The 17,448-nt window shown below is 39.7% G+C and overlaps 1 protein-coding gene across 1 annotated transcript in view; it reads right to left on the bottom strand.

Moving 5' to 3' along the window:
- The window catches only part of LOC149302544 (GPI ethanolamine phosphate transferase 1-like), a 130,394-nt gene that overhangs the window by 103,909 nt on the left and 9,037 nt on the right, over positions 1-17,448 (bottom strand). The window contains exons 6-11 of the mRNA XM_089482227.1: positions 16,106-16,236; positions 13,560-13,676; positions 13,078-13,118; positions 7,543-7,602; positions 7,033-7,125; positions 6,687-6,742 (exon numbers count right to left, since the gene is read on the bottom strand). Coding sequence (XP_089338353.1) covers positions 6,687-6,742; positions 7,033-7,125; positions 7,543-7,602; positions 13,078-13,118; positions 13,560-13,676; positions 16,106-16,236 — 498 coding nt within the window. The remainder of the gene's footprint in view (positions 1-6,686; positions 6,743-7,032; positions 7,126-7,542; positions 7,603-13,077; positions 13,119-13,559; positions 13,677-16,105; positions 16,237-17,448) is intronic.

Here is a 17,448-nt window from a genome sequence, read left to right as displayed (position 1 = left end):
AAAAAATTCTCAAGCTGGACGACAATGTGGTAAGTAGGGTGCCTCAGGGTTCTGTCTTGGGTCCAGTTCTCAACTTATTCATTAATGATCTTGCAATAGATATTGGAAGTTACTTGTCTGTGATGCTGATAACACAAAATTAGGTAAGGTTATAAAGTCTCACCAGGATGTAGCTTCTCTTCAGAATGATTTGGATAAACTAGGGGACTGGTCAAATAAGCGTCAGGTGAGATTCAATATAGATAAGTGTAAGGTAATGCATTTTGGTACCAACAAATGCATGCAACTTAAAACTTTAAAGGGCAGTGCATTGGGAAAAGCAGAAAATGAGGACTTAGCTATAATTGTAGACCATAGACTTAGGAAGAAAATGCAGTGCCAGTCAGTGGTTGCAAAAGCCAGTAAGGTATTAGTATGCATAAAGATAAGTATTAAATCACAAGATCAAAATATAATTTTACCTTGAATATACAGATAAATTTTGGGCACAGTTTTTAAGAAGGATGTTATAGAGCTGGTTAAGCATAACATTAAGGGCTACAACTGTTAAAAGGGTATTGGCAAGTTGATACAGTGAGTAATCTGATCAAGAAGGAATTTCTTTCCCTGTTGTGGCATAATTGGTAATTGCACCAAGTAGGTTTTTTGCCTTCTTTTGGATCAACTTTAGAAGTGGGTATGTGTGAAAGGTTGAACTTGATGGACTGAAGTCTTTTTTTAACCTACTATACGGTACTATACTAATGCCATAAAGAATCAGCTCAGTGTAGCCACTGAGCGAAGAAATTCATCCAAAATATCACATTACCAACAATGATGGCAGCCTCCAACAAAGTATCAGTCTCTCATAAGTATCAGCCGCTCTTCTTTACAACGTTGCAGTTCAATAAGGCTTGCAGGCACCTGTTCATGAACAGCTCTCTTAAGGTCCCCTGCCTCAGTAAATTGAAATTGGGTTGAGGTCTGGACTTTGACTGCATCATTGCAACACCTTAATTCTTTTTTTAGCCATTCTGTTGTTGATATGCTGGTGTGCTTGGGATCATTGTCCTGTTTGCATGACCCAATTTCTGCCAAGCTTTAGCCATCAGACAGATGGCCTCACATTTGACTCTAGAATAGTTTGGGATACCAAGGAGTCCATGGTCGACAAACTACAAGGTTTCCGGATTATGTGGCTGCAAAACAAGCTCAAATCATTACCTGTCCACCATCGTGCTTGACAGTTGGTATGAGAAGTTTGTGCTTATATGTGGAGTTTGGTTTTCGTCAAATGTGGCACTGTCATTTACAACATTAACAATGCCCACACTGTATTTTTAAACCACTTTTGAACGGTAGTGTACATGTGATAAAAGTACTTTTATCAAATGTATTTTGTGTATGGTTATGCTACAATATCTACACAGGAAAACCAATTGAGCAACAGTAACGTAAAAGCAATACTGTGTAATTTACTAAACTGAACGACGGTACTTCTCTGTTAAGATTTACAATGTGATGCTAAATTGGAGAATGAAAACAACACCTTGGTCCAGGGATCCTCATTTTGAAGTTTCAATATATTCTATACAGAATATCAATAGACTCCACCATAGGAAGTCTAAGTTCTCCCCATAACTTTCACAACTTATCTTTAGAGAAGCTGTGTAAGTTTCCTAATAAACAGTACACAGTAGTGATTAATAGCTCAATTAACTTATTCTGTTGTGTAGGTTACAGTTTATGTATCTACATCAATGTATATCACCTTGTATAAAAGGTACATAAAAAAAGTATTGGAAAGTTCTTGTCGGCACAATAGAATTCTGTTATCTACAACCTTTCTAAGCAAAGTCCTAGTCCAGAAAACAAACTACCCAGCCTCAATGGTGTGCTTATTTGGCACCTGGGGCGGATTCTATATTAGACCCCTGCCAACCCTCACACTTTAAAAAATGTAAGAACACCAACACCTCGCGCACTCACACTCTCACGGCTCTCCTACCTTCTCCGCTGACAGTTTCTGTGTCCCTGCCCCCTTTACTTCAGCTGTTCTTCTTCTCTTGGCTCTTCTTTTTTGTCCACATCAGCTCCGATGATCAGGTTTCACAGAGCACTTCCTCAAAAGTGCAGAGTCTCTGCAAAATACCCTCAACCCAGATTGAAGGAATAGGGTAGAGGCTGTCCACATGGTGCATGCAAAGGTACCGCCCTCTTGTGGAAGTACTCCAGGAGGCCTGGTCAATGGAGCCGATACCGTGGAGAAGCAGACAATGTAAGAAGACAGAGGAAAAGAAGAAGAGGCAAGAGAAGAAGTGGAGCTGCATGAAAAGAGACAGGCACAAGGAAACAGTTGATGGAGAAGGTAGCGAGACATTGAGACAGAAGGAATTTCCAGGATTCTTGGGATCTCTGTGTGTTAGTGTGGCACCTCGCTGAAGAGAGGCACCCGGGGCAGCCCCCCCCCCACGGCTACATGTTCCAAATATGGCAAATTTACATCTTGTTTTTCCACACCACACCTCTGGCACACTGGATCACAACTTGGGTAAATCTGTACTATCAAAGAAAATAACTTTATATGCATTTTCCTGAAATCTCAAGGTAACACCTCTTATTCTGAAAGAAAAATTTTCCCCACAGCTGGTCAATAAATGAGACCCAAAAGATTTTCCTACTGCCTGCCAAAGGGAAGAAGTAAATGCATGGTATTGGTATAAATGGGGCAAGCTCCTAGCTGGAGTGGTGAGCTGCATACACAAAGATTTCATTTTTTTTAGCGGAACACATTAATTAATACTAAAGGGGGCATGGCTGGGGCACTAATACACAAGGGGCAAAAATATAAAGGGGGGGTTAATGACAAAGCAGTGTAGAAAATATTTTTTTATGCTTCATAGTGGCTTAGCCTGTCCTGGTGTGTTTGTGTGTCTGTGCCTGTCCTAGTGTGTGTGTTTGGGTGTCGGTGTGGCAGAGCCTGTCCTGGTTTGTGTGTGGCAGAGCCTGTCCTAGTGTGTGTGTTTGGGTGTCGGTGTGGCAGAGCCTGTCCTGGTGTGTGTGTTTGGGTGTGGCAGAGCCTGTCCTGGTGTGTGTGTTTGGGTGTTGGTGTCGCAGAGCCTGTCCTGGTGTGTGTGTTTGGGTGTGGCAGAGCCTGTCCTGGTGTGTGTGTTGGTGTGGCAGAGCCTGTCCTGGTGTGTGTGTGTTTGGGTCTCAGTGTGGCAGAGCTCGTCGTGTGTGTGTGTGTGTGTGTGTGTGTGTGTGTGTGTTTGGGTGTCGGTGTGGCACAGCCTGTCCTGGTGTGTGTGTGTCTGGGTGTCGGTGTGGCACAGCCTGTCCCGGTATGTGTGTTTTTGGTTTCCTGGCACTTTACCTTCTGTAGGAATAAATTGAACTATTTAACTTTACTTATCCAGAGATAAAATCAGTGAGAGGAAAAGTAAAGGTTTTGGGTTATCTACTCTGTTTCAACCTGCATATTTTGTTAAAAAGGATTAGTGGCACTAAATGTTGGCTTCAGGCATCCCGTGTATGATGACTGTTTTAGTGTACTGATTACTCCCAATCCCATCACATAAGATTCTATCTGGTATTATCTGCCTCACACTGATGTCATCTTTATCCAGTACACATGGATGCCGAGGAGTTAAGATATTATTATTTCCATAAAATGGCTACCAAAATCCTCAGCACCAGGGCCATGACGCTCTTACTCTGGCCCTGCCTCCAGTGTGCGTCAGACATCTTAAATCCAGCTTGTCCCCACAGTGTGCTCCAGCCTTGTGCAGTTTTATTTGTCTAAACTTGTTTTAAATGGTTTGGGGACTGACTTTGTTTTACTGTTTAAGTAATTCAGTATTGATAGAATGACATATAACAGTTGATCAAAAAACTTTTCCACTGCTTTTTTCATTATCGCCAAATTAACCCTGTATTAATATGCATTATGCTAAAAGGCCATATTTTCTCTCAGTGGAAAAATGAGTGCGGCCCACGCACACATACATACATTTCTGATGAAGTGGCACACTGCCGAAAAAACTTGGATACCCCTGATTTAGTGTTACCAATGTCTCCTGGCACCTGATACTGTTAATATCTACCACTAGGAGACATGTTTATCAACTCTGGTGAATTAGTTGTAGTGCTGTTTTTAGTTAAGTTATTCATGCTTAGGAAAAAAAACATTTAGAATGGGGTTGACAGCCCTTTTATTTCAGGTTAATCCTTTGTCAGGTTATAAAAGAAACTCACAGCAGAAGTGAATATTTACCGCACAAGACAGAAACCAAATCTTATTAATCAGCAAGTTAATTATTTTCAGGTCTTCGAGGCTCTCAACGCATACACAAAATTATTGTCAACAGAGCAAAAAACACTTGGAAAGGAAAGTGTTGTCCTTTATTTTAGGTTTACATCTTAAAAGGGAACTCCCAACATTTTTTTTTCTACAAGTACACATGAAAACTTAGTTGTTTTCTACTTTAAGAAATGTCTAGTTTTTAGATAATACAGTACATGTTCTAGCTCTTTCAAGGGGAAATATATTATTATCTTAAAAAAGAGTGGCCTCATAGGTACATTGTTTTATCAAAGGTATGTGGACACCTGACAAGACCTATATAAGCTTGTGAACATCCTATTCCAAAACTATGGGTATTAATTTGTAGCCCACATCCACCCACACACATTTCTGCAGCTATAACTGCCTCTACTCTTCTGGGAAGGCTTTCCACAAGATTTTGGAGGGTGTCTGTGGGAATTTGTGCCTATTCAGCCCACGGGGGATTTGAGGTCAGGCACGGATGTTGGACGAAACAGCCTGGCTGGCAATCAGCATTCCAATTAGTCCCAAAGGTGTTCAAAGGGGTTAAGGACAGGGCACAAAGAGGCCTAGCCCAAATGCTAACAAACAATTCCAGACCATTATCCCTCCTCTTTCAAACTTTAAAGTAGGCAAAGCGGTAGGTAGTCACTGAGCTCTTCAATATGACCCTCTCTACTGCCAATGTCTGTCTATAGAGATGATTGCCTTGATTTTATACACCTGTCAGCAATGGGTGTGACAGAAACAGTAGACAATAATCTATAGGGGTGTTCACATACTTTTGGTCATATAAGTTATACGCAGCCCAAACTCGTAATCATCAGATGTATTTATTTATTTATTTAAACACTAGGATACGATGTAATGGTGTCAGTGTATTCACAGAATATCTAGAATGTATTCCAGTGGAAATGTCCCTTTCATAACCCCTTTCTGTTGTACAATGGAAAAGATTACCTGCTTTAGCGCCTACAGAGCAACTGCACTTTTAATATTAGACAATGATAACTCAAGTAAGCACAAAATGCAGTTTTTAAATGTTAAACTCTACCTGGCCCTATGTGAAGAAGTAATGGCCCATTAGTTACTAAATCAATTTAGTAGTTATGGCCCCTTAGTTACTAAATTCAATTTGAGCAGACACACCAGTACTTTTTAATAGTGGATTTTCCCCACTGTTACGGAATCAGGCACCGCAGGTGATGGACCCACAATGCAGAAATGGCGAGCAAATCCAATAAACAAGCCGGGATCGAGGCAGGCAGCACAGGAGCAAAGTCAAACAACAATAGCCAAGGTCGGGACGGGCAGCGCAGGATCGTAGTCAAAGAACAATAGCCAAGGTCGGGACGGGCAGCGCAGGATCGTAGTCAAGGAACAATAGCCAAGGTCTGGTACACAAGAATAGCAATCAAAAGGCACAAGCGAAACAAACACCCCGAGAACAATGATTTGGACTCGTTGAACGGGCAAGGAAACACAGGACCAGGAAGTTTAAATAGGACCAATGGCGGGAAAGCAGGTACGATGACGTCATCGCGACCGGCGCAAGAGAAGCGTCGTCGCGATGACAACGAACCAAAACAAACCCTACTGCCTGTGGTACCTCCGCGAATGACGCGGAAGCGCCACACAGGCAGGGAAGGAAGAGACAGCAACCGTGGACAGGCAGCGGCGATCGAACACTCGATCGCCGCCGACATGTCCGCGGCGGCTAACCACAATCTCCTCTCTGCCTGTGCTGCCGCCGCGAGCGACGCGGCGGCGCCGCACAGGCAGAAGAGGTACTGGTCGGGCGCCGCGAGCATGTAGCGGCGGATCGTCTCTTCGATCGCCGCTGACATGTAGCGGCAGCCCGATCAGGACTGACAGTGGCAGGAAGGCGTGCCTGCCCAATACACACGCCCCCTCGTGTGCGCGCCGCACGCACGGCAACACACGAGGAGGACGGGCGCGAAGGACGCCGAGGGACCCCAGCCGGCCGGGTAGGTACGACACCCACTTGCTTTTGTGCATATAAAATAGGTGCTCCATTTCCCACAGGAAAAGTTACAAACTCACCATAAAATATCAGATTTAATTTATCATTCATTTATGAATTGCAAGTTTTGAATGCCCAATGTCTTAAAAAAATAAATTCTTGCCATGTGATACAAAAGCAAGCACAAGATGGGCTGATGTCATAGAAGACAAATCTTCTTAATAGTTTCTGTGTTAATGCAATTAAAATATAGTAGGAAGGGATAAAACAATGCATCTGCTAAGATCTATGTTCTTAAAAGCAATTCATGTATCTGCACCTTCAAGTGTCACATTTGTGTTTACCCAACAATAAAGTCTGTGGCATAAAAACAATGACAATGTTGTAGATGGTACTCACCTAAATGGTGAAAACAGATATGATAAAGTAGTTTCTTTTTTCTGTAACATCTTGACCTAAAATATTTGATTATCATTTAACAATGATTCGAGTAATGTTTGCAAAAACAAGTATTCAAATTGAATAATAAACCACATTTACCTGGTCTAATGTTTCAAACATTCTATTGATATGTCATTTGTTACATTACAGTTACCAACAAAATGCTAACTTTAACAATCCCTTTCTGCTTTTTCCAGTAAATGGTATAGCATGTGTAAACACAATTTCTCTATTTACAGGTATCATAAAACAAACTCTTCTCCTTTGCATCAGATCAAAAAACGGCGAAAGTGTATAAGCTTACCTTAAACTGCTCCAGTATTTGAAGACTATTTGTAAGCATACTGTTTGTTTTGAAGAGATCAGTGTTGTTAAGATAGTCCACAGGCAAAATCCCCTATAACAGCAAAGTATGAAGAGTTTTTACTTTATCAATGAAAATATAAGAATTGATATGTTTTGGGGATTTTTTATATTGTTTTGTATGCCAAACAATGTTTATAGGTTCCATTTCATTCAATATATGTGGATTATAGGAACAAAATAAAATAATAATTACATATGGGCAACTTGGAATCATTCACATTATATAAAGTCCTTACTTCTAATGTAAATCTTTGCAGTTTAAACCGCAGTGAAACCATAGGAAACAAAGCTCCTAAGAGACACTAACACTGATTGAACATGGCAATACTGCTGTTTTTTGGAAGGGGTGACGTTATCAAAAGCATAACTTGTGTTGGTCTCAGAGAAGAAAGAGTCTATAAAGATTAGTGATACCTAATGGGCTATATTGTACAGTATTATGCATTACCACTGAATTCAGAGGGTAGGGAATGCCAATAAGGGATGCCATCAGGGGTGCTACATCAGCCTGTAAAACAAAGCAACACATCAGGCAGAATGCAGGCAAAACAATGTAGTCTGCACATCGTTTATTTAGTTTAAACATTTTCTGGTTTTCCGATGTTTGAGACATATTTCTGATTCCTCCTGACATAGAGTCTTTTCTCACCTTCTAATCTCCTTATGTCTTTCATCACACCCTGCATTTGTTACACTCACTCTCCTATAACCTGCCACCTCTCCTGCATTCAGGATCCCCAGACGATACCTTAGATTTTTTTTAGATGACTTCCTTGAAAGCTCTAACCAAACCTGCCATACTTCCCACTGCATCTAAGCAACCCCCAAGTGTGTGTGTGTGGGGGGGTGATTTAAGGTAAATCCGGTGCTAAGCCACACAATACATCTCTATCAATGGACATTTTAACTTGAACCCATGCTTAAAATGATTCTGTAGTAGCAAAGAATCAATATCCACTTTAACAAACTACACTTGAATCACCAAAACAGATATGCATTTTAACCCCTTAACGACAATCCACGTACATGTACGGGGTTGCCGTGCAACGAGATAAGGACAATGCCCGTACATGTACGGGCTGCCGTTAAATAGCTGCATCCACGGAAGCCTCACAAGAAGAAAAATGGCTTAGGAAGCGTAAACTGTGTTGCTGACATGCCTCGATATCGAGGCATGTCAGTAACACTACCCCCCTACCCCAATAGCCTTGTGATTGCTCCGAAGAGCAACCACAAGTCCCATCCTGTAAATAACGTTGCCGTCATTCACAGGATGGCATTAACAATAGAAAATTAGTTCAGAGGGTCTATCCAGACCCTCTTGAGAACTCAAAAAAATTGTTCAAAAATGTTTTTAAAAAAAATTAAAAAAATATGGTAACATGTAAAAAGCCCCACTGTCACAAAAAAAAAATAAAAAAATTAATAAGCAAGTCCTAAAATTCTTTATCTTTACAAAAATTCCAGCATGGAAATAGTTAAAATATTGGCATTACAAATGCCCATAGGGTGTCTCGTACGAAAAAATGCATGAGTGGATGGGGTAAATTTAATTGGCCGGGTTCAAGGATGTCCCAAATATGGGACATGGGGGCAGTAGGATCAGATGTCTAAATGGCATAAAAATACACACCTCACAAAGGCGGCGTTTTACCTCCCAAATAACCCAACAAACCCATGCATGGGGGGTATCACTGCGCTCAGGAGATGTTACTGAACACATATTGGGGTGTTGTTTGACACGGACATATACCAGGAGCGATAAATTTATACCTGAAGTACAACATGTGTGAAAAAAAAATAAAAAACTACCATAAAGTTTCACAAAGGCTGGTGGTAAAATTAGTGCATGGAAAGGGTTAAAATATGAGCATTTCAAATACCTTGGCGTATCTACTTTAAAAAAATATATGATTTGATGGGGTAAATTGCATTGGCCGGCTTCAAAGATACCCGAAATGGCACATGGGGGGAAGAATTACCAGATTTGGAAAAAAAGGTTTTGAAATAGCAAAACGCTACCTGTACTTATTGCCCCATAATGTGTAGAAAAAAGCAAAAAAACATTGGGTATTTCTAAACTCAGGACAAATAGTAGAATCTATTTAGCAGGTTTTTTCATTCGTTTTTGCAGATGAGTAAAAGTTTTTTGTTTAAAAAGTGAGAAAAAGTAATTTTTTTACAAAAAATCCACATATTTTATCATTTTTTTTATAGTAAATTAGATGATATGATAAAATTAATGGTATCTAAAGAAAGCCCTGTTTGTCCTGACAAAAACAATATATAATATGTGTGGGAGCACAAAATGAGAAAGAAGAAAATCACAGCTAAACAGTAACACTGAAAAACGTTAAAAGAGCCATTGTCCCGCAATATACTACGAGTAAAAACCCCTATTGTCCTTAAGGGGTTAAACAGAACTACACATAAGATACAAAAGAAAATAAAGCAAGGGGCAGAACCCCACTCAGAAACAATAGTAAAAAAAATAAATAAAAAGAAGTCAGTATGACAGTGTTAAAATTTAAAAGGGAAAAGTCGGCAGCTTCCCATCCTAATGATAGAAATGTGCTGTCCTGGCACATCATGGATATTAATAAATGGAGATGTCACCTCTGTAGAAGAGAGCATTCAATAATTGTGAGGGCTGTGATGTATAACAAGTAGGAGCACCCGCCTGGTACAGATCTGGTAGGATATAACATTTTCTGTCTATGTGCGGCAATGCACAGAGTTTATCTGAGAATATATATATATATACACACACACACACACACTCACACTGTATAATGCCAACTGGCCAACTGTGATTGTGAGGAAAATGTTAATCCACAGTATTTATACTAACATTAAAAGTAAGCACACGTGTTAAATAATCTGCACCCACGTAAATATAATTAAAGCAGGATCTCATGGCAATGGCATACGAGTCCAAATAATCCATTCTGAAAACGATCTAAGCATTCGGCAAACTGTGAAGCTAAAGCAAGCAATTGTCTTGAGGTCAAGACAATGTGGCGCTCTTCTGGCAGAGGCATGTTAGCAAATCTTGCATGTTCATGAGCTGTCATATTGGGGATAAGTCTGGTGCACACTGGTGAGGGACATTTTTTGGTGCTATGGTGACTTAAAAAAAAAAATATATACTATGTTTCACCAGAAGTGCTTTTTAAACAGGTCCCCCAAGTTTGTCAGCATTACTGCATTATTATTAGTTTTATAGCACATACTACAGAACTGTAGTTAGACATGGGGCAAGCCATAACATAATGTGATACCGATCCACTCACACTAATAATAAGAGATAAAAATATATATTAATCACTGTGTGTCCAGCCACGGAGAATAACTTCCAGCAGATAAAGTAAACAGAACAAAAAAAAATAGATATCTGCACATGGAGCGACAGACCAAGTCAATGACGAACAAGTTGCTAATCAAAATAAAAAACTTAATCCCATATAATTCTGATTTTATTTCAAGACACGGAGGCTCATATTGTGCATTTAACCCTTTCTTTACTCCAGACAGCAGCAAAGAAAAAAGACATTGATGAAAGCAAAAACCAATAAACATGGACAAGTACAAACCCCTCCCATATATTAATCAAAATAGTAACAATATAAAAGGACTAGCACAGCCCCAAATCTCCCTCTTTCTTTGCTGCTCCTGACAGCAGATAAGTATATTTTTCACTGATATTTTATTCATATTTTCATTGGGCTTTATGGTGATTTTCTAGTGATTTTATATCGTTATTTTTTCTTTAGCTAATTTTGTGTGGTGTGTGTTATTCCTCCCCTTCGGGGGGGGACTCTTAAAATTCATTATTTCTCTGCCTATGTTTATTTTAAGTTGATTATTCTTCTGCCTATGCTTATTTTATTTCATTGCTATCCCGGTATAGCGTTTCGGTACTTTGTCGGTTTCTTCGGCTCTCGCCTCTAGTCCTCTCTACCTCCCCTATCCCGGCTCCCGTCCCTCTTTACCTCCCCTGACCCGGCTGCCGCTCCCGTGTTTATTGTCGGCGATCGCGGGAGTTTCTCGTTCCTTTTACTTTTTTCTCTCTTCGCGGCTTGTGCCGCGACTTACCTTACCTCCTTGTTGTTTCCCTTGCCTTTTTTCGGCTCCGGTTTTCGCGGCCACGGGTTTCTCTTCTTCTGCCGCGACTTCTCCTCTCTTCCAGACGGACGTTGATGTTCGCGGGCTTTTCTCTTCTCCGGCTCCTCCCCCTCACATTGCGGGACGCCATTCTGTCCCTGTGGTGCGAGTGGAGTAGAGCCTTGTGAGTTACAGGTGCCGTTCAGTGCGTTTTTAGTGCCTTTTTTCGGTGCCAATTTTCTCCGGTTCCCTTTATCTTTAACCTTTCCGGTTTTCAGTTGTTCTTTTTCCTTTCCTTTTGATTTCTTTTTTAATATTTCAATTTCTTGGCGTGTGTGTATTAGGGGCATATCCCTATCCATTCATTTATGTCCAGGTCTGATCCTCAGTCTCCCCCTATGGATCTTTCGGATCAGGAACCCTCAGTTAGAGGGGATAAAAGAACCCATTTTCAGGATGTTGACCCTCTTAAGGAATTAAATAATTCTGTCACTCAGGCTATTGCTTCAGCCATGAGTTCCATGACATCTGCATTATCAGTGTCACTGGCCCAGGCCCTCAATAAATCTGTCCCTACTGCTGTGCCTGTTCATGACAACCCTTCTGGCTCTGTCCCTAAGACATCCGGGGGTAAAAAAGCCACCTGTAAAACGCGTCATACGCGCTTACCAGCCTCCAGAACCAGTAAGATTGATGGTGATTTTCCCAGGAGATGGAAATCGGCCAGAACGCAATCGTCCAGTGCGTCTGAGTCTGAAGTGGGGTCCCCAGAGGAGGCTTGGGATTCGTCTGTTTCGAACTCCCCTTTGTCAGAGCAGTCTGTCGACGATTCGGCTCACCCACCTGAGACCTCGGCACATGCGGAGGGCTCTCAGGCTGTTCCACCATCTAAGACCTCAGAACCTTTGGTCCTCGACCAATTTGGGGAGCCCTTCTTCGACCCTGAGGGGCTTCATCACCCCCGGTCGGCTGAGTGGCTGCCTTCTGACCCTGTGGCTCGATATCTGCAAGCTAGGGTACGTAAACCCCTTAAGTAAGAGCTCACGCAGCAAGCTGCGCGCGGAATGTCCCCGGCCCATTGTCCCGGGTAAGGTGTGCGAAACACCAACTGTGGATCCTAAAGTGATTCAATTCCTTTCAATAATTTTTCCCTCCCCTGGGTTATTTTCCGTCGTTTGTGGTTCCATGGATTTCGCTGGATCTCTTGTGACCAGGTTTGATGTTCTGTTTGTCCTGTGTAGGTTTGCCTTCCGGTCGTGTGTTTTGATCCTTTTATATGGTTATTATTTATTGTCCCTTATTGTGGATATTATTCCTGTATGCCGTGCCTTTTTCCTGTCTTTCCCTCAGTATCGGTCTATTTGGATTAACCGTGTCCATGTTCTGTGTTTTTTATATTTCTCCAGGTTGAGCTTTCTGCTGTGTTTTCCATCTTCGGTGTTTTCTCGAGGATGAGTTTTCCTTCTTCCGGAGTTCCGGTGTTGAGGTTTTTCCTCGGATGTGACCTGGATGGTTTTCCGTTGTTCTCCTGAGTTGCTCGGCTGTGTCTTGTTCCAGTCAAAGAAAGAGGAAGATTTGGGGCTGTGCTAGTCCTTTTATATTGTTACTATTATGATTAATATATGGGAGGGGTTTGTACTTCTCCATGTTTATTGGTTTTTGCTTTCATCAATGTCTTTTTTCTTTGCTGCTGTTTGGAGTAAAGAAAGGGTTAAATGCACAATATTCGCCTCCGTGTCTTTCATAAAATCATGACTTTACGTCATGTTTTAGTAAAATCTGATAATTATACAGTATACATTTTCCCTAAGCTTACTCAGAGGAAACCTAGACAATCTTTTTCTAGAAAGCTTCAGAAAACAAAACAAAAATCTCATACCTGGTTGACATCAAGCCTCGCCAAACTTTCCAACTTCCACTCTGTAAAACATAATGTTATCCTAATATATCAATTCTGTACCAATCTAATAAGAATTCTTGATGCTTATTTTTTTTTATTAAAAAAGTTTTCTACCTACTTTGATTTATATCACACAAGACATGGGTGGCACAAATAAATAGTCACTCGTATGCTCGCTCCCAACTACGAAATAGTTCTTCAGAATGTAGGTCTTCAGGCTGCTGAATACTGGGATAATTGTTCATCCACTATATATGCCACTTACATGCAGCCAAAATCTACCGATTAAGTAGGTTAATCATTTTGGATTTTAACATTTTCAAATTAATTGTACAATATAAATGTGTATACATACATACATACATTTATTAATGCTGAATCTAATTTATATTTTCAGAACATTTTCCCAATTTCATCAAATCATTCATAGGGTAAACGTAGTCATAGAAAACTGTATTTACGTTTTGAAAATGTGTCGTCTGTGTATTGCAAAGAACTACTCCTTGGATAATGGACCCCAGCTCCCCAAGCAACCAATGGCGTTAATGTCTCTGATGGATGTCCTGCTCCATGTGATCCTAGAGAGAAAAATACTTTTCAATCCAATACATGCACTTAGGAGAAAACAATCAATGATACAGCAGCACAGCACATTCTAGTTAACATTAAAAATAGTTTTGTAATGTTATTTTCCCTACTAAGTAGCTCTCTAGTGCTGAGTTGGGATTTCCACAATCCCCTCAGTTTCAATACAGTAATATACCTGAAGATGTAAGCTTGCGAGCAGGGTTCTCTCCACCTAATGTATTGGTTTGACTTAGTCTGTATATTCTAGTCTTGTCATATCCCTTTTACCCCTTAAGGACCAGGCTGTTTTTTTACTTTTTGTACCCTTTGGGACCGAGGTTGTTTTAACATTTTTGCGGTGCTCATTTAATTTTCTCCTTACTCATTTAGTGAACTCACAAAAGTTATATATTGTTTTGTTCAAAAAGAAAGCCAATCTTGTCCTGATCATATTATCTAATTTCCTATAAAAAAAAAATGTTATCACTTTTTTTTTTTAATATTTTACTCATCAAAAAAAACGCTAATGAAAAAACCTGCTAAATAGATTCCACTATTTGTCTAGAGTTTACAAATATCCACTGTTTTTATGGGTATTTTTTTGCTTTTTTCTGCAATTTATTGGGCAATAGGTACAAGTAGCGTTTTGTCATTTCAAAACATTTTTTCCAAATCTGGTCATTCTGCCTCATGTGTTATTTCGGGTATCTTTGAAGCTGGCCAATGCAATTTATCCCATTAAACCATATATTTTTGAAAACTAGACACCTCAGGGTATCTCAAATGCTGGTAATTTTAACCCTTTCCATGCACTAATTCCACTACCACCCTTTGTCAAACTTTGCCGTAGTAATTTACTTTGTGTTTTTTTATCACAAAAATTTGCGCTTCAGGTATGGATTTACAGCTCCTGGTATACGTCACTTTCAAACAAGCCCCAATATGTGTTTAGCAACATCTCCCGAGTACAGCGATACCACCCATGCATGGATTTGTCTGGTGTTTGGGGGCTAAAAGGCCACATTTGGCAAGTGCCCTTTTGCCCCCCATTTTAATTAGTCTGTGCCTATGCCCTATCTTTGAGCCCAGCCACTCCAATTTACCATATCAAACTATTAATTTTTTTTTTTTTTAATTAGACACCCCTTCAGTATTTGAAATGCTTTTACTTTAACTCTTTCCAAGTCAAGATTTTTGGGAAGATACATCGCTAATTTTAGCACTTGCTCTTAAAAAACTTTCTTTTTTTTATATATTATGCTGGAACTGGATGGTTCCTCTGATGCATAATTATTTTTAAATGTTAGCACTTTTTTTTTTTTTTTAAATATTTGTAATATCACATTGTGATTAGAAAGCTGGGCTCCATTGACTTGCATGGTTGAATGCAGTACCTGTATTCAACCCGCAAGTGGAGCCATACAGTGTATGGCGGATGTCTATGCCCCAAGGGCCCCTGATGCCGATCTTGCTGTTGCGGAATGGCTCGAGATCGAGGCATTACATCAACACCGTTTAAGCAAGTGTAATGAAATGACGTGCCAGGCACGTCATTGGTCGTGAAGTGAGCGTTTTTATGTGACGTGCCTGACCCGCCAATTGACTTTAATGGGTTAATATATGTATTGTAAGAAGCGCTGTGTACATTGTTGGTGCTATATAAATAAAAAATAACAATAATAATATACTTATAGACATTAAAAAACAAGAGAGAACAAGTAAGAGTTTTTCCCCTCTATGCTATAACTTTAAGGCTCTTAACTTATGGGAATCTCAAATTCCTCTAATTTTTTCCTGTGTAATCAGAAGGCCTTGTAATTATTTTTTATATAATACTTTATTGTGTTGTTAATATTTTGAATACGGGGATAACATAGTTTATCCTAGAGACTGACGCAATAGCGAATGAACAAGCTTTGGGAAGCCTTTGGTGCAAAAGATAGTTAGACTAAATAAGCTAGATCACAATGGCACTTCCACTAAGCTACTCAAACCTGGATTTACCTTATCTCCCTAAATTAAACAGTTAAAGGGACACTCCAGCCATCATCAAATGCGCCATAATGCATATGGTAGCTGTGTGGTCCCTTTTGCAAATACATAGGGTGCATTCTGCCCCCATATGCATTTGCTCCTTTCCCCATGCTTCAACTAAATGCCGTATAGGAGATGCATTCAGCCAAGCACAAGTCACCGCACGTGATGTTCTCAACGTTTTGTTGTGTTTTAGTTAAAATTTTAAGAAACTTCAGACAAAAATTACTGACGCTGCTTTCAATAGCTAACTAATAATGCTATTTTATTTCCTTTAGAACACAAAATGTATTTTTAGTGCTTTGTTCATTTCACATAGTTAAACTAAACCGGTATAAAATAAACAGGAGTTTCAACACATTGAGTTAAAAAAAGAAACATTAATCAAGCATGTGGATTTACTCACCCCAGTCAGTCATGCCATGGTCAGAAGTGAAGATAAATGCAGTTTTATCATCATTTCCATAAAAAGCTTCGATCACTTCCACCATTTCTTTGACTCCTTTATCAACTTTTCTTACATTTTCTTTGTACTCCCTTTTTTTGGAATTGATCAGAAAAACATTCATTTAAGCAACAAGCAGATAAGACAGGAAGAAAGACAGAGCAATAGCTTCACCTTTCAAGCGTACATTTGGAAAGCAACCTAGATATTAATTTTCTGTCTTTGTGAGAGATCAGACTTTGTATGAAGACGAGTTTGACCTTCCCATCTCATTTATTTGCCCGATGCTTTATTCTCTGAACAATAGCGCTACATCTCCAGGGGCACAAATGCCTCTTCTTATAGATAACAAAGCAGCATGTTAGATGATGTGTGGTCATTTAGATGTACCGTATGTAAAGTGAAAGACTGAAGGTTTATTATGAGATGGTTACAACAGACCACCATTGTATTTTTAAACTGGTGGCGATAACCATAATACGCACATTACATAGAAAAGAAATCTATTTCACGGAAGTTACCATGGGAGCTGCTGTCTGCTTATATCAAAAATATATAACATTTTATTTGAATTATTATAAAGATGTTAATGGATTTCATTTTTAATTTGTCATCTAATAATATAGGCTATACTGTACAAAATTAACATTTTACTACCTCCACTAAGCACTCAACATGGCATTTTTTTTTTTTTGATTATGGCATTAAAGTAGAAAAATATAATTTACTTACACAATTTAATGTATAAACACATGTTATGCTATTTACCGGTATATAAATACTTTTAGGTTTGGGGAACACTGTGTGCATGCTAAGGTGGGCGACCCCACGATAGTAGTGCAGGGGACAGAACTTGGAGCTAGGTAATAGGGGAGACTGTCTGAGCTGCACTATAAAATAGGAGGCAGAGAGTGAATGGGTGTGTTAGTGTATGGTGTTGGAGTGTGAGACAGTGTGGGTATATGGTGTGTGTATTAGCATGTGTATGGTGTTAGAATGACAGTGGTGACGTTGTGCGTGTGTGTGTGTTAGTTACAGGGTAGGCTCAAGTTTGAGTCCCAAAGAGTTCAATCTAAAGAGTGAGTGGATTGGGAGACAGATACACAGTCATCTATTGTGGTACACTTTAAGAGAAAAAAATTATATAATATTTAAAAAGTCAGTGATATCGATTCCAAAGGAAGACCTTCAAACTTTATATTCAATAGGAAAAATACATTGAAGCACAGATCTTGAGGGCACATACCGTACATTTCACTACTGTAAAAACATTTAACGGTACTTGACTTTGTCTTAGATTCCTA

The sequence above is a fragment of the Sceloporus occidentalis genome, unplaced genomic scaffold (genome assembly GCF_023333645.1).
Source record: "Sceloporus occidentalis isolate IW3139 unplaced genomic scaffold, rSceOcc1.0.p SCAF_18, whole genome shotgun sequence".
Classification (NCBI taxonomy): Eukaryota; Metazoa; Chordata; class Lepidosauria; order Squamata; family Phrynosomatidae; genus Sceloporus; species Sceloporus occidentalis.
Note: the sequence above shows the minus strand (reverse complement) of the source record. Positions and strands in the feature narration are given on the sequence as shown.